This window comes from Camellia sinensis, unplaced genomic scaffold (assembly GCF_055761805.1).
Source record: "Camellia sinensis isolate YWXY unplaced genomic scaffold, ASM5576180v1 Unanchor12, whole genome shotgun sequence".
NCBI lineage: Eukaryota > Viridiplantae > Streptophyta > Magnoliopsida > Ericales > Theaceae > Camellia > Camellia sinensis.
The window spans coordinates 6,367,698-6,386,646 of NW_028128998.1; the positions used below are offsets into that span (position 1 = coordinate 6,367,698).

Below are 18,949 nucleotides of genomic sequence, written 5' to 3' on the forward strand. Positions count from 1 at the left end.
ATAGTGATATTTATCTTCTGAAGAGACAAATTATCAAAACAAATTTAGTTCCCAAATTCTCAACCTCACTTATATAAATATTCTCGACTAATATCCATAACTTGCGAAATCTGCATCCAAAAGATAGACATATAAAGGTAATTGAAACTATATTAAGTTAATATAAATTTGTTAATGAAATTAGAATTTACGAAAGAAATATACTACAAATAGAGCAGGCAAAGTAACATGAGCTCCAATAGCTTGTCCAATTGTTTTGACAAATTCATATGATCGAATCAAGCTCTTATTAGGTTTGACTGGCACTTGAACATGTACCTCTCAATAGTTATATCTTAGTTCTTCCCCTTCTACTTCTTTAGATAGGTTTGTACTTTTAAGTACTCCGATTGCAACTGTTTCTGTTGGCCTAATGATACTTTTTAAAACAACTATATCTCTCACCTATAAATCAAGATTTAACGATTTAAGTAATTATATATTTACAATTAATAAATAATATTTAAAAAATAAACTAGTACAAAGTGTCAAAGTGAAGATGATCGCAACTAAAAGTGATATGCATTTCTCTAATAGATAAGCAAGCTACATGATTTAATTATTTAATTGAGACTTTTAGAAATACCAATTGTGTTTGGTTTGCTTTTGAGAGAGTAATTTTCAAAAAAAAAAAAAAAAAATTAGGGAGAGAGTTTAGAATTTTTTTTGGTTTGTTTGGTTGTATATTTTGAAAGTAGTTTTGAAGTTTGGGAGTTTGGAATGATTTGATATTTCATTATAATTGAGTAGATGTGTGTGAGAGAAAAAGTGATTGAGAAGGAGAGATGAGAGATAAAAAGTGATTGATTGATGTGTAAAAGAGAGTGATTTTGGAAATTTTTTGAGAAAAACTACAAACCAAACAAAATTTTGAAAAAAAAATAAAAAACAACTCTCCCAAAAGCAAACCAAACAAGCCCACCATATTTATGAATGCACAAAAAAAAAAAAAAAAAAAAAAAAAAAAAAAAAAAAAAAACATAGATGGGGCTTTGGAATCTTTATTGAAGTGATGATTTGAAAAGAGATTAGTATTATTTTGTCATCTTATTCATCCTTACAAATAGAAAAAAAGGTTAAAAAAAAATTAAAATAAAAATAGAGCAAAATAATGTAAAATCCCACTGAAGCATTTAAACAAACATTTGCAAGACATTATATAAAATCACAACATAAATACAATAATAGTAAATCACAACTAACCTTTTATATTAAAAGATGAAAATTAATAAATTCATGAGTTAAAAGATTAGATTTTCCAGATTGTATCAAGTTTTATGCCTAAAACAAGAAGATCATAAATAAGTGACAAAGATAGAGGTATTTTGTGTGTTTGATGAGAGTGAGAAAGAGAGAAAGAATACTGTCACGACCCAAACCCGTCCCTATGGGTTTAGCATCGCAACCGGCCAGTAATCCGTGATTACCGAAGGCCTGCTTAACAGTTATGACAGTAATATAGAGTAAAGGGGCTGGCGGAAGCCAAAACAGTAAATAAAGAGATGTCCAATGAGCTGTGAAAACCTGAATGCAAAAAGACTTTATGCACAAGCCACATTAATAAACAAAACATATATACAAACATCCAAGTTAGGGACCAAATCCCTAACTATAACTGTACAGTCAAGTCTTATTCAGCTATTACAAAACAGAGACAAAAGGGTGATCCTGAACACTCTAAAACAGCCTTGGCTTGAACGTACTCGGAACCTCGAAGTGAGGCACAATGGTTGGCCTGACAAAACGAGAGCTTAACTTGACGCATCTAGCATTGGTCCGGTGCTTGGACACCTGCATATAAATATAAGCAGTGAGCTAAAGCCCAGTAAATAACATATGTGTAAAGGGGTTAAGAATGAATGTCCTTTCATTAATTAAAACAGTCATTTGCATCAGTAAATCAGTTATTCAATCAGTGGCTCATATTTCATACCATATCAGTCATTTAGAATTCATAACAGTCATACGTGGTACGTCCAATAGCAAAACAGTACAGTAGGTCTTAACAGACCGAACAGTCAGTTGATGCCATCATAATAGTAAACAGTAGTAGTTCCAAACATGGGAACTGACAGAGATCTCTGTGACAGTAGCAGGAACAGTACAATAACAGTAAATTGCTATGGATGCCACGAATACAGTTTACAAATAGGACAAACATTCATTCAGTAAGTAATGTCATTTCAGAAAGCAGTATAATCAGTCGTTCAGAAATAGTTGTAATTGAACATTTCTTTACAACATTGTTACTCAGAGAGTACTGGGCTAAAGACAGGTTAGTCAGCGTCCTCGGGTGTCAACCCTACACAGTTGCAGAACGAACACACACTAAGTTACACACTTGGGATTAATGACTTAGCCCCTTAACTTGACTTGGTGTGGTTCTATAACATTATCCTCATTAAGATGCCTTAAACTTGGTCTAGGAATGCCTAGGATGGAATGAGGATGCAAAAATGCACTTTAAAACACTTTTCAAAATTTGCTGAAAACAGAGGTCTCGCTCGAGTGTGGCTTTCTACGCTCGAGTGAGCTTACCAAAACAGAGGGGTCGCTCGAGCGTGGACTTTCTCGCTCGAGCGGTCTGTAAAAATATAAAAAGTGCTAGATGTTGAAAATCCCCGCTCGATGCTCGCTCGAGCGTGAGACACAGCTCTTCGTTCAAGCGTGGGTCTCGTTGCTCGAGCGTGCGTCTGCGTGTACAAAAACCTGAGAGCTTGCAATCTACGCTCGAGCCAGTATTCCGTCGCTCGAGTGAAGCTCTGAACAAAACGATGGTCGCTCGAGCGTGAAATCCTTTGCTCGAGCGTGAAAACCAAAATTTGGAATTTTCAGATTTGCCTCCAAAGCTCAAACCAATTATTCAACACATCAAAACTCAATCTTTTGGGCTAATTTTCTGGAAAACACTTGAAAACTCTTAACACAACATGTTTTGAAGATCAATTTTATAAAATTAAGCCCACAGGTGAGACACTTGAACGCAATTTCAAAGAAACCTCCGTGAACAATACAAGAGCATCACATGCATGAGTTTATGAACTCTAATGCTCTAAAACATGATCAAATGTAAGATTGAGTTCAAAATCAAGGTGAATTCATGGGCTACAACCAAAACATGGACATGCATGTAAGGATTTCATGAAAAACAACTTCAAAATACTAGAATATGTACATGCATGCATGAATTAGCTCTCAATTCAACTCTTCAAATTAATTCTTGACTTTAAACTCCAAATTTCTATGAACTAAGCATGAAACAACTCAAATTCATAATCAAGAGGGTGAATTCCCTACCTTAGGTCTTGAACTCCAAGTATGTTAGCTCAAATTTTGCAATCTTCTTTAATTCCTCTAATTTTCCTAGCCAAATTCTTGTTGAATCAATTTTCTCCTATCTCCCTCTCTCTCTCACGGTTTTGGTCTTCAAAAGTGATGAAGAATGATAATGTTAACATATATGAATCAAATAAATGGCCTAGCATTAACCACTTAATGGCAATAAGGTAATAAATGCAAACTAATGTAATTTAACTTTATTTAATCTAATTTAATCATTCCAGATCAAATTTTAATTAAACCTATCATAAAATCGCATAAAATCCTAATTAGCATAAAATACTAATCAATTTCTGAATCGATCACCGATAAGGCTTTCGATTTGCAATTCGAAGTCAAAATATGATCAGATCATTAAATGGCAAACAGATAGAAATGAAACTAAGGCGACACACTCGTACAAACAGATCAGGATTTCATTCTAATCAGTTACTTATCATGCTCAATCCCAGTTTAGCACTAATCAGAGGTGAGGGTTGTCACAAATACCTAATGAACTCTGATCGTAGAAAATGAAAATACAGCAAATTTGTTGAATCGTTCAATCAAACAACCCTAGTTCTCTTCACTTTTCTCTTCTCAGATGCACGACTTTTGGAATTGAAACTGGTAAGCAAGTTTCGATATATATATATATATATATATATATATGGGCAAATTGGTCTTTTTATGTCTGTCATTCACGGTGTTGACGGTGCACATTACTCCAATCACAGCGGGATTATGTAATGATATTTAAAAGTCAAAGAGATAAACCGCACATAATCTAAACCATCTATACTATATATTAAGCAAAAGGGGATTTTTAACCCCAAGCCTTGTGAGAGCTCCAATCTTTCAATCTAAATTTTTTGATTTTTTGATTTAAAAAAAAAAAAAAACCTTAGCATTTATTAACTTCTCCCAACCCCCAAGTCTTACCCTCATAATAACACTTTAATGCATCAAGAACAAGCATAAAAAAAATTCTTTGAAGTTCAACACATATGAATTCCTTGAAAAATCTCAACACATATGATTATTATCTCTCATAATAACATTTTAATGTATTAAGAACAAGCATAAAAAAAATTCTTGAAAAATCAATCACATATGATTATTATCAAAATATTAAACTTTAATATAATATAATAAAAAAGAAGACATTTAATTTCTTGAAAAGTCCAACACATATAATTATTATCAAAATATTAAATTTTAATATAATATAAAAAAGGAAAAAAAAGACATTTAAAAAAAAAGACATTTTAAAAAAAAAGACATTTAAAAATCGCAATTCATATATATTGATAATTGTAAATATATTAAGTAAAATGAGGTTTCTAAACCTCAAACCTTGTCGGAGCTCCAATCTTTCAATCTTAATTTTCTAAATTTTTGATTTAAAAAAAAAAATCTTGGCATTTATTGATTTGGTCAAAATCTCCTGATCAGTATTTATTAACTTTTTCTAATCCATATGCCTGCATTTATTGATTTGGTCAAAATCCCTAATTAGCATTTAAAATCCCTTCATATAAATGATTATAGATACAATTCGCGCATAATTACTACAGTAACCTTTTTAATTTTTCCTGTATATTATGATTAATGATAAAATTATTAAATTATTTTTATAAAAAATCTTAAAAAATATAATTTATATATTAAAAACAATTAAAATAAATATAAATATTTATAATTATTCTGTAGATACCACGGCTGATAGACTGATCGGAGGTAAAGTGAAATTTGCCTCGAATAAAAAAATAAAACCTGACGGTGGAGATTATAATAGACCAGGAAAATAATGAGGAATTCTAGAATCTTCTTCTGTCGATATCTTCGCAAACTAAACTAATCTCCACCGTCCAAATTCTTGTACGATAAAACCCACTTCTGACTCCAAAAGCAAGCAACCTCTGTTCGAGCACGAATTCGTCTCCACGCACCCTTTCTCTGACCCGTTCTCGCTCTCTAGGGTTCCATCGTTGGTGCGTTTTGTCTCTCTAAAATCTCTCTATATTCGTATATCTATGTGTATCGATCTCTATGGATCTTGATTTTTGAGGGTATGATCGATCCTTTTTGTGCTTTGTTTTGTGTTTTGTGTAGATCGATTGATCATCGAAGATGTTTGGGAGAGCACCGAAGAAGAGCGACAACACAAAGTACTATGAAGTTCTTGGTGTTTCGAAGACCGCATCGCAGGATGATCTGAAGAAGGCGTATCGAAAAGCTGCTATCAAGAACCACCCTGATAAGGGTGGGGATCCTGAGAAGGTACGATTACCTTTCTTATATGTCATTTCAATGAATCAATATGTATGTAGATCTATCTATATCTGTTTATTGAAGAAAAGGTACCTTATTTTGTAGATTAATGATGTTAAAATTGGTTCTTTAGATGTTTTGTGGACTATCGATGTTAAAAGATAGATCTATAGATGATGATCTGTGGATCTGGGTTTTGGTTTGTGAGTTGTCTTTTTTTTTTTTTCACCTGAAAATCTCGTTGCTGTGAATGTTACTATTACTGGGTGGGTAATTATGTCTCTGTGATGCTTGCGAATTATATGAGTCTCTATTTGGTGGTTGATTTGGCCAACTTAAACAAAGAAAAATTTAATTTTTTGTTTTGCACTTTGAATTCTTTTTCTTCAATGGAAGGGAATTTATAATGTCCTGTTTATTTCTGCTTATGCCCAATTGTTTTTCCTTTAAATTCTCAAACTACTACAGCTACAAGTTAGTATAGAATGAGTATGCATCTTTCTAGTCTAGAAAGAGGTTTAAAAATTTCAATGCATAATTTGTTGTACTCATTTCTAAAGTTATTTGGTTTTTTTTTTTTTTTTTGTGGCAAACTAGTACTTATTATTTACCTAAGTAGTTTAGAAATTCTAACTCTGAATAGTTTCTCCAGCCCTAGTTGGTTATTTGTATTTTTTACACTGTTTGGATTGAGTGATTTGGAGAGAAAAGAAAAGAAATGAAGAGAGATGGATTTCTCCTACTTGTTTGGACAACTTAAGGGGAGAGAAATGGTAAGAAACAGAGAGAAATCCATTTCTCTTATAACCCTCAGAGTGGAGAGAGTGGAGAGATTGAGAGAAAAGAAATCAACAAATTCTTATATTTTTAAAATACTAATTTTGTCCCTGTAAAAATTAAAGAAATAAAATGTTTGACAAAATATAAAAAGGTTATTTTGGTAATATAACATAAAATAAATTTTTTTCTTATGAAATTTAACTAAACAAGAAGGAAAGAAATTACAATCATTTCTTTTCTTTTATTTTTTATCCGAAAAAGAAAAATCAGAATCATTTATTTTATTTTATTTTCTCTTATATAACTTAAGTAATATTTTTTTTATTTTCTCTGTTAGGTTCCCAAACATAGTGTTAAACTTTCAATGTAATTTTGGTTTATTGTGTTGCCTAGCATGATAAACATGGTGCATTTGTTTGGCATTGGCTTTTGACGTATGTAATGTATTGTCTATCGTAAGAGAGGAAGTATTCTGTGTGTTAAATTGTGAACTTTGTTTTTGTTTTTGTTTTTGTTTTAGTTTAAAGAGCTGGCCCAGGCTTATGAGGTTCTGAGTGACCCAGAGAAGCGTGAGATTTATGATCAATATGGTGAAGATGCTCTCAAGGAAGGAATGGGTGGAGGAGGAGGTGGACATGACCCGTTTGATATCTTCCAATCCTTCTTTGGGGGCAGCCCATTTGGTGGTGGTAAGGGTGTCTCACTATATACACTTTTGAAATTGAAACTGCCATCAATGTAAAAGAGAGAACATTTTTTATACATTTGGGTGTAATTCTTAATTTTTTTTTTCCCAGGTGGTGGAAGCAGCAGAGGCCGTAGGCAAAGAAGGGGAGAGGATGTGATTCATCCCCTCAAGGTTTCCCTGGAGGATCTGTACAATGGAACAGCCAAGAAGCTATCCCTGTCACGCAATGTAATATGCTCTAAGTGCAAGGGGTGAGTACTTGAATGGGCCTAGTTTAATATTCCATCTTCATTCATCCTATATTTTGTTGGTCTAACATGGTTACCTATTGATCATTTGCAGTAAAGGATCCAAGTCAGGTGCTTCCATGAAATGTGCTGGGTGTCAAGGGTCTGGAATGAAAGTTTCTATTAGACATCTTGGCCCATCTATGATTCAGCAGATGCAGCATCCTTGTAATGAGTGTAAAGGTACTGGTGAAACCATCAATGACAAGGATCGTTGCCCACAGTGCAAGGGTGACAAGGTTGTTGGAGAGAAGAAAGTGTTGGAAGTAGTTGTGGAGAAGGGAATGCAAAATGGACAGAGAATCACATTCCCGGGAGAAGCTGATGAAGCGGTAAGCTGAAGCACTTACATATATACATAGATTTTTCCCCCTGCGTAATGTACCCTTCCCTGTCTCCATTCAATGTCGTCTAGTCTGGGATTTTTTTATTTGTTGCACGTGAAAGAATGTTTCATCACCGGTTATACCCAATTTGTGTTTTTTGCAGCCTGACACGGTTACAGGGGATATAGTCTTTGTTCTACAACAGAAAGAGCACCCTAAGTTCAAGCGCAAGGGTGATGATATATTTGTTGAACACACCTTGACACTAACCGAGGCACTCTGTGGCTTCCAGTTTATTATAACCCATCTTGATAACAGGCAGCTCCTAATTAAATCCCAACCTGGAGAAGTAGTCAAGCCTGGTAAGTTCAACAATTTTGTTTCCTCCTACACACAGACATAATTCTCTAAAATGTACAAGACATGATTTCACTTGTGCACTGCCTAGGAAGCATAGATACGGATACGAGATACGGATATGACATGATACGGATACGGCGATACGACAAAATTTAAAAAAATAGGATATCGGTACGGTTAGGATACGTTTGTGAAAAATATATTTTTTAAAATTATTAATAGTGAGTCACACTTAAGCTAAAGAACCTTGAGAAATCACAATGTAATTTTATAATGCAGAATATTAATTTTTAAGAATTTTGTATTAATTTAAGCTAGTAACTTGTTTACTTCTTAAATTTTTAATAGGTCTTGCAAATATTTCATTTCAATATCAAGTTTAATATATTTATATTACAATAATAGAACAATTCACAACTTGTCCCTATACTTTTTCCTTTGACACTAGTGAAAAATATTGTATTCAAGTTTACTTACTTATTTATTTATTGATGTTTAATTTTACCATTGTTATATTATCTTGTTAATTCTTACTTTCTATGTAGTTATAGGGGACATGCATGAAATAACTAGGATACATCCATTTGATAAATTTTATTATTTAACTCACTATGTTCTTCTTATCGAAGAACTTAACAAAGTATTAGAAAAATATTATTATATTTATACTTGCAATTATATTATATTATTTTATTATGCAAGAAATGCTACAATTCTAGTTTTCATAAAACAAAGAAACATGACTTGGAGTATCCGATATTTCAAAATTAATGAAAAAATAATTAAGAAGTATCCGATACGTATCCGCGAGTATCCAAGGAGTATCGGTATCCGATACGGATATGTCACCCTATTTGAAGTATCCGTGTTTCATAGCGCACTGCAAAGTTTGAATTTTAAGTAATTGCTTATGCTAGAAATCATCACCTTGTAACTTGTTAGGGTATAGAAATTTCACCCTATTTGAAGTATCCGTGCTTCATAGCGCACTGCAAAGTTTGAATTTTAAGTAATTGCTTATGCTAGAAATCATCACCTTGTAACTTGTTAGGGTATAGAAATTTCCCGCTGATCCGTGCTCCATATTTATTTGACTCTGTCTTTTTCAATATGCCCCCTTCCCCTGTTTTGTCTGCCAGCTCTACTCCTTTTCGTTTCTGTTTTTCATTTTCCCCCTAGTGGTCTATGCCATTAATTTTATGTTATGGGTTTTGCATTACTAATGATTTTTGAATTTTGAGTTTGCTGACACTTGTCTTCTTGTCGGTAAAACTTGCAGACCAATTCAAGGCAATAAATGATGAGGGAATGCCAATTTACCAGAGGCCCTTCATGAAAGGGAAGTTCTATATTCACTTCACTGTGGATTTCCCAGAGTCCCTCGCACCGGAGCAGTGCAAGGCTCTTGAAGCTGTGCTGCCCCCAAGGCCTTCAATGCAGGTGAGTGAGATGGAGTTGGATGAATGTGAGGAGACTACACTGCATGATGTTAACATTGAGGATGAGATGCGTCGGAAGCAGCAACAGGCCCAAGAGGCGTACGATGAGGATGATGATATGCATGGTGGTGGTGCCCAGAGGGTGCAGTGTGCGCAGCAATGATTGCTTCATGACAAATGATTGTTTGGGGATTAGTGGTCCTTCATTATTACATATCAAAAATGAAAAAAAGAAAGAAAACCTGCATCAGGGAAGAGGTTGGAGGTCAGAGTTCTGCTTGTTTCATACGTTTCTCATGACAGTAACATTATTTGGAATTGTCTGTTATAGGTTTTAGAATGTTTAGTTATTGTTTTTGAAAATTTTCTTATGTGACAACTAGATCAGTTGCAGTACAACATTGAAAAAATTATTGTTATTGGCTGCGGGTAGCGCTGTTGTGCGTTCACATGAATTATATATCAGTCCCTTTCTTCACTTTTGAGGCTGCCGCACAAATCCCTTGTGATTTTAGCCAAAACGGCATATCACAGTTACTATCTTATCATTTTTGTGATTGGCAATTTCATTCCAAGATTGAGTTTGTACTAGTTAAATGTAGTTGTGTCCCATTGGTATTTCAAGTTTCTGACATTCTTGCAAGACTTACTGAAGCACACTCTTGAGGATGAAATTGAAAATCAACACACACAATAGGTAAAATATATTCATGCATTGCATGTACACTCGATAGGGTTGAGGGTTATAACTGTCTAATGTTCAAGGAGGTGGAGTGTTTTTTTCTTGGATTATGTACCTTAGTTTGGTTGGCTAATAGGTTAAAATTGTATTGAGATTTTAATTATTTTGACATTAAGCAGTGGTCCATAGGGCTATTAGAGAAATTTTATTTTGACAGACTTAATTCTGTGTATATATTTAATGAAATAGTATATATTTAATGAAATATTATTTTAATAAAATCTATACTATATATTAAGTAAAATTAAATATATATATATAGAATTAAACAAAAGGGAGTTTTTAAGCCTTGTGGGAGTTCTAATCTCTTAATTTAAATTTTTTGATTTTTTGATTTTAAAAAAAAAAAAAATCTTAGCATTTATTAATTTATCCTAATTTTCAAGTCTTATCTTCATAATAACATTTTAATGTATTAATAACAAGTATAAAAAAAATTCTTTAAAGTATAACACATGAATTTCTTAAAAAGTTCCAACACATATGATTATTATCCTTCATAATAACACTTTAATGTATTAAAAACAAGCAAAAAAAAAATTTCTTGAAAAGGCTAACACATATAATTATTATCAAAATATTAAATTTTAATATAATATAATAAAAAAAAGAAGACATTTAATTATTTAAAAAGTCTAACATATATGATTATTATCAAAATATTAAATTTTAATATAATATAAAAAAAGAAAAAAATAGACATTTAAAAAAAAAAGATATTTAAAAATTACAATTCACATATATAGATAATTGTAAATATATTAAAAAAAAAGGGGTTTCTAAACCCACGATTTGTGGGAGCTCCAATATCTCAATTTTAATTTTTTAAATTTTTTATTTAAAAAAAAAACTCAGCATTTATTAATTTGGTCAAAATTTCCTAATCAGTATTTATTAATATTAACTTTTTCCAATTCACATTTATTGATTTGGTCAAAATCCCTGATTAGCATTTAAAATCCTCTCATACAAATAATTATAGATACAGTCCGTGTATAGTTACTACAATAATCTTTTTAATTTCTCTTGTACACTATGATTAGTGATAAGATTATTAAATTATTTTTATAAAAAACTTAAAGAATATAATTTATATATTAAAAAATATTAAAACAAATATAAATATATATAATTATCCTGTGCATAGCACCTTAACTAAAATGGCTATAATGAACATATCAGTACCCATATCAAACAATAGCACCACATTGCAGAATACACTGTTCTTGCTCTGACTATGCACTACTACCCAATGCACAGCTCCATTGACAAAAGCTTTAAAACTCAACCATGTTATGCAAAACATTGGAAGCATTCACAGTTTTCCATTTCCCAGTACTGAGAGCATAAACCTCCACTTTAGGAGGAACAATGTAATTCTCTCTCCCAGTCCCGGACAAATACATAGCCCTCACTACCTTGGGGTCATAAGTCTGAGGATTGACACCGAACCCAAGAGCGAACATGTAAGGACTGTAAGGACCATATTGATAGCAACATAACTTGGGTTTTGGAAGGGTTAGAGACTCGCGAATCACAGGGTTTCAGAGGATGATAGATTAGGTGTAGCCAAAGCAATCGTCGTAGAGACAAATTAAGCTGTGAAAGCCGTTAAGCCGTGAAAGCTATCGACGACTCTAAAGTGGTTCTTCGAATGAGGCTTGAAAGGGCAATAGAGGTCAATGAGCTCGGTGAATGGTTCGTCATCGAGACAGAAAGCGTAGTACTTCCATGATGGTTTGGGAACCACTATATCATCGCAATCGATTTCATCATTGGCACTTCCTCTCCAATTTCTTTATCAAATTCTTCTTCAATAGAGTTGTCTTTAATGGAGAGGGTTGAGGTTTAATGGAGAGGGTTGAGGTGGTGAGTCTTCACTTTGTGGAACCGAAATAAGGGTCAACCGTTGGTCTACAATTTTGAACGTGTGTGGAAAGATGATTGAAATAGTGTGTGTACCTGGATATGAGTCAAGGGTATGATTTGGATATGAGTTAAAAAGTATGATTGGAATATTTAATAACTAATAATCAAATTATTGAGTGTGTGGACTTCAAGGGTATGATTTGGATATGAGTCAAAGAGTATGATTGGAATATTTAATAACTAATAATCAAATTATTGAGTGTGTGGACTGAGAAATATTGTATATAGGTAAGTAGGTGTGGAAATAAAATTTCCACTATTATTACCACGATCCATAGTGAGAGGGAGATATGTTGAGAAGTTAAATTTGAAACTTTTTATGAGGGTGTTTGGGAAGAGAGTTAGGATAAAATAGCCTACTAAAAGATAAAATAGGCTAATATGAGGATGTTTGGAAAGAGGATTATTAAAATTGTCTGCTAAAAGATAAAATAGATTAAAATAGTTAATTAGACAAAATGTTGCATGCAGTCCACAATCATATCACTTTTTTCTCTTACAATTATCAAATTAACTAAAAAAAAAAGTCAATTAACTTTTCAAATATAATTATTTTAATCAAGTTAAAATAATAAAAAAATTAAATACCTAACTAAAATCGTCAACTTTCCAAACAAGGCTCGTGTGGTCTCATAAAATTCTTGGTGATATTTGTGAAAGAGTTTTTGGTGATCAGAAATTGGTCATCAACCTGTTGGCGTTGACAAGTAAGACGGTAAGTATAGTGAAATTCTAGTATCTGCAATTATTTATTTGTTATTATTAATTTTTCAAATTTGGGTTTTCTATGTAAATCATTGTCTCTATGGTTATGTTTGTTTGGCAGATTAGGTTGAATCAGATTATGAGTGTGGTAGAAATGAATGAGGAGATTAATAATGTAGTGATATTAATTTGGAGATAGAGGATAAAAAATATTTATTTGTATGTAATGTTATGATATGGAATTAATATATGAAATTACATAAATGCCTTCGAATTAGCCAATGTTAGAATAATTATAAAAAATATATATATAATAAAAAAATAAATATGAGAGACAATCCGCGTGGGGGTGCTTACATAAAGGCCCTCAAACTTTTTTTTTTTTTTTTTTTTTGGGGCCATTTCATGCTGACAAAGGATTAAGAGGGGGGGCATTTATGTAATTTCATACCCTCTCCATCAACCATCCGTGGATTAATCCGGGAGCTTCTGTTTACACACACTAAACCCCTTTTATATACACATTTAATGAAGGAAGTGTGTAAAAAATGTAGTGAGGGGAAATGTGTAGTGAGGGGAAATGTGTAGAAAGTGTATATTGTGTGTGTAAATAGAAGCTCCTGACTAATCCTTCAATCCCATACCCTGTGCAGATATTGTAATCCTGTGCAGATATTGTAATCCGACTGTCGTACAGGATTATGCATCCTTCAATCAAGACTATTAATCCGGCCCATTATTTGCCATTCAAACATCTTTTTATGGGTATACTTCACTAACAGTCCAATCCTGTCCCATAGTTAGCGAAACAAATATGCCCTATATGCTTGTGCTTGATTGATTGATTTATTCTTGCGTAGTTATCTTCTAACTAATATTTTGGAAACACAGTTTTTAGTTAGTTTATTAATTTTTTTAATTTTTTTAAGTCATATTATTTCTTTATTTTTTTTAAAAAGTTAAAAAAAAAATCAAAAAATTAACTTTTAACTTTCTTCTCAAAATAAGCCTAAGGTACTATTTGGCATTCCTTACAAAAATGTACTTTTTTTTTATTTTTTATTTTTTTATCTTTTTTAGGTGATATAATTTTTTTAACTTTCTTTTTTTTAGGTGATTTTTGAGTAATGTCTAATTTCTTTATTTTTTTTGAGTAATGTCTAAATCTTATATAACACCTCATCTCTTTTCTTTATAGGAGACATATTATACCATTACCATTAAGATCCCTTCGATGTCATTGACCAGTTGAACTAAAGTTTCCCTACACGCTTTTTTGATCCACCACTAGTAACACGGATACAAATGTGTGATTTTTATTTATTTATTTATTTATTTTAAGAATCTACTGATTTTCTTATGATAGAAAAAAATATACAACCTACTTTACAGTTTTGACATAATTACATTGACTTTTTTTTTTATTTACTCTTTAACTTTTTTTTTGGATAGCTACTAATTTTCTTATGATAAAAGAAAGAATATATAACATGCTTTATAGTTTTAACATAATCACACTAACTTCTCTTCTATTAAGTCTAAAAAGACTAGAACTAAATTAGACAACGTGAAGACATAGAGCATGACAAGTTATAAGATATTTTGGTATAAAACATATGATATTGTGGGTGTTGATTTTTGACAACACAACCAAACAGGGAACTGAGCTGGAGAGCACGTGACAGAATAGATTAAGCCAACAATCTGCCAACAAGAAGATGAGAATACCGCGGTGGCTTGTCCACCTAGGGGCAATTTGACGATCAAGTCAGTCAAACAATCTCTCAAAGATACCAAATAAGTACTAAACTCATAGAATAAAGCGTATCTTAGACACATAAGGGTGCCTCATTTCTATAGCCAGCAATGCCCTAGTCCCCTAGAAGTCTCACTTCATACGACTTAAGCACAATGCTTATCTCGGAGCCTTAGCTAGACAGGGATAAACTCCCCAAGAGCCTTGTCCTTATCTAGACTAATGTCTTCTCTTATCTAGGATTCTTGTCCCTTATCAAATTATCTCGGATTCTAGCATTACCACACCGAACCTCAGCAACATTACGATTACCTTGGCAAACATGACCTGCCCACGTGGCACATCGGCCGACATTTTGAAGGCACCTTGTAATGCTCTCCAAATAGTACAATAAATATAACCCCAAGCATGCATAATTGATAACATAAATTAGAGTAAATAGTCTTTTCATTTCATGAAGTTGATGATAGAAAAAACTTTAACAAAATACATGCCCTATTGGCTTACATTTTTCCAAGCCTTGACTTGATTACAACAAAAGAGAGACTAGTTCTTACAAATAAGCCCTTGACTATATAAAAAGAATATATAATCAAAACAAGAAGCTCGTGCTTCCAAAAGTTCCTCCCAGCTATTGCCTTGGTAGAGGCATGCCCTCAATACCCGAAAATGTTATCTCCAAATAGGGTGTGCCACATCCCAGTAGGAATCATCTATAGCAGAGATATAAGTGTACTATGCATACACAACGTTAGTGATAGAACATCCACACTTTATATAATCATAAGATACAAAATTCAATTCTTAATTAATTTCCATTCAATTCATTTCATTACATGAACCTATGTCATCATTTCTTTAACAATCCAAATGAGACTACAACTCATTAGTTCTACAATCACATCATCAACATATAAACACATCAAATTTTCCTTTCACGGATATTTCGTCCGTGGGAAACCATCAAACGGGACCCATGTAAACGTAGGCTATACAAGCACAACAATTGCCATTTTATGGATATTTCATCCGCGGGTTCGGTATCCATGTATAATTTCGGGACTTTCATCCAGGACACTCCAACTAACTTAATTATAATGGAGTACATCCCCTTTCTCCTCCCAAATATCATTCATACATATGCAATGTATTTAAACACATAATCATACGTGGAGCACATTCCCTTTCCACTCCCAAATAACCATATATATACAATGTATATAAACATAATCATGTTCAATGACAACCACAAATGATTAGTTTCAATTCACCCAATTCGCGTGTAATTTCTACAACAATCATAGCTATCTTCCTCCGATAGCCCAATATAGATATTTGTAGACAGATATACAATCTCATGATAGATAATTTGTCCACAATTTCCAAAGATGTGAAGTATTACATACTCGATTCCACTATCCATTCCAACACTTGCTCAATTTCATGTTTTTTCCACCAATTTCAATTGTTTATATGAAATAATTATGATAGTCATTTTAATGCAAAAATGCCCCCTTTCCAAATATCAACCCAAGTATCAAACCCAACCATATTGACCCAACATATTCTCATTTTCACAACCCACATTCATTTATTTCATATTCAACACAATCCCTCTTTCCATGACATACCCAAACCCTAAGTTTGCTTGAAATACCCTTAAATCACATCATTGTTATACAAGAGACAAATAACTGAGCTAAATATCATATGAAGGCATAGAAAAGATCCTTATTTCAAAGGAAGAAGATGAGCCACACAAGAGAGAAACTCCAAGGACATCGAAACCCACTTCTATTCGGATCAAAATGTAGATCTTGAGATGCTCTAGCTTTTTCTCAAAGGCACTAGGGTGATGAAATCTAAGAGAGAATGTGAGTTTTAGAGAGAGGATGTGTAGATCTAGGTTTTTGGAAGGTTAGAGAGAGAGAGAGATGAAAAAGTAATTCAAAACATCATCTTCACAGACTGTTATACACGCAGTCCGCTCGAGCGTGGAAAGTGACGCTCGAGCGTCAGACACAAATATTCGCTCGAGCGTAAAAAGTGGCGCTCAAGCGTGGAATACACATTTTCAGAAGTTTTGCAGACGAAGAGCCCCGCTCGAACATAAGATTGGACGCTTGAGCATCCAATGCACTCTTCCAGCATTTGCAAATCTGCAAAAATACTAAGAGTTGAAAAATCCTGCTTGAGTGCAAGAATGACCGCTCGAGCGGAGGAGCAAAATTTGTGAAGCCCGCTCGAGCGCAAGAATTCCTGCTTCAGCGGAGGAGCCAAAATCTAGGCATCACATGTTTGGAAAAATAAGTAACCAACTTGTTCCAAACACATAACTACAACTTGATAACCAAGATAAGGGGAGACAAGGGAACAAGACATGAATAACCGTTCTAAGCCATACCAACCCGAGTCCGGAATGCAAAAGGTAATGGGTCAAAACCGGAATCGCTATACACCTTGGCCAGGTGGCTTCATTTCCAAAATATTTCCCTACATATATTATCTTTTGTCTGCGTGTATGACTAACAAGTTATTGACAAAAAGATGGGTTACGTGTTATATGAATTAAAATTTTGAGAGAATTTAATATAATTATGTCAAACATGTAATGTTTATTGTATATTTTACAAATTTTAAAGAGGTTAGTATGGTAAGCAATATTAAGGATTTGCAATCTTAGTCTTGATTCAAATTGAGTTAATAACAAAAGAGTGAATAATTGTAAAAGGTATAGGCTTTGGTTTTTTGTCAAAAAATAAATTTTAGCCACCCTTGGAGTGATAATATTGTAATATATGTTGGTACACTAATTGATATATTAATTGGTGCATGTAACACTATTGTAAATCGGTAGTGCTACACGCACCAATTGATATACCAATTAGTGTATCAACATATACTATGATATTATCACTTCAAAATTATGACACAATCTACTATACAAATTACAAAAATCCAAAATCTCTAATATTATGCCACATAATCTATTAATATACTAATAGGTATACCAGTTGATACATATAATTGTTAGTAATGGGCGCCCATGTGGCATGACCATTTGAATTTAAATTTGAATCTTATCCAAATAGGTTTTGAAATTGAATTCAAATCTATTTAGGATAACCACTCAGGATACAGATATTATCTCCATTAACTGATATGGATAGATAACAACAACATATTATATATCTGCTATATGGGTTATGGATGAAAAAAGAAAAACAACGTATGATCTGAGTTTTACCTATATACTGACTCTCTCCCAAAAACAACGATCAAGTCATTTGCACTGTGATTTGTGTGGGTGATATTCATTCTGTAATATCACTTCACTGCTGTGTTGGTTTATCAGATTTTGGAAGCACGTGATTTACCCACGAAATTCTATCATCTAAAAGTATGATCTAAATATTTTTTTCGCTGTATTCTTTATACTTTGATTTACAATAATATTATTCTATAACTTATTATTAAACAAATGAATGATAAATATATTCCAAAACAATTATGATGAAATTTAAAACTATCGCATTGTACTATTTTACATAAGAAAAACAATATATTAATAAGATCAAAAGAAAAGTTTAAACGCTTTCTTCGCATAGCATGGACTCTTAAATGCTTCATGTGGAGTTTTGTACTATCTTTGTATAGTTTGCATTTTGGGGTTATAGACCTCCATGAGAAATGTAGTCACTTACGGTGGTATTATATATATTAATTAATATATTAATTAGTATATCAATATTAATTATGATATTATTATTGACCATACTCATTATATAAATTATAAATATTAAAAATTAAAATTTTTTAAAATTATGTTACATCATCAATTGATACATTAATTAGTATATTAATTGATGCATATAGTATCATTTAGCCACTTATTAGGCAAAGCAATTTCTCCACATTTAAATTGAATTTTTCACATGAAATTGGTACACAAAATCATGCAATTAACGGGATGATCTCAATTCTCCTTTTGTTTTTAGGGAAACCACAAAATTACACAACCTATTATAAGTAATTAAGTGATGGTTGAAGGCAATAATAGAGATAACTAGAGAGTGAATAAGGAGAGAGAATTTAACAGGAGAAGTGTTCTTGTGATTTTTCTAGTGAGGTTAATTTGGTAAATTTGTGGCCTTATGATAAGAATAATTTTAGAGTGCTGCTATTAGCATCCCATGAATTATTTTGGACTCCCCAAATTTTAGTTTTTTTTTTTAATTACAATAATAACCTCAAATAAAATTACACAAAGGACATTATTAATTTTGGGACACCCCACTCACAATTA

General features: G+C 32.5%; 1 protein-coding gene across 1 annotated transcript; it reads left to right on the forward strand.

Moving 5' to 3' along the window:
• The first annotated feature begins 5,089 nt into the window (after positions 1-5,089).
• LOC114258630 (dnaJ protein homolog) lies at positions 5,090-9,989 on the forward strand. Its single transcript, XM_028198618.2, has 7 exons — positions 5,090-5,351; positions 5,473-5,640; positions 6,932-7,100; positions 7,209-7,350; positions 7,442-7,718; positions 7,876-8,074; positions 9,352-9,989. The coding sequence occupies exons 2-7, from the start codon at positions 5,491-5,493 to the stop codon at positions 9,672-9,674; spliced, it is 1,260 nt and encodes a 419-aa protein (XP_028054419.1). The 5' UTR covers positions 5,090-5,351; positions 5,473-5,490; the 3' UTR covers positions 9,675-9,989.
• Positions 9,990-18,949: the final 8,960 nt, after the last annotated feature.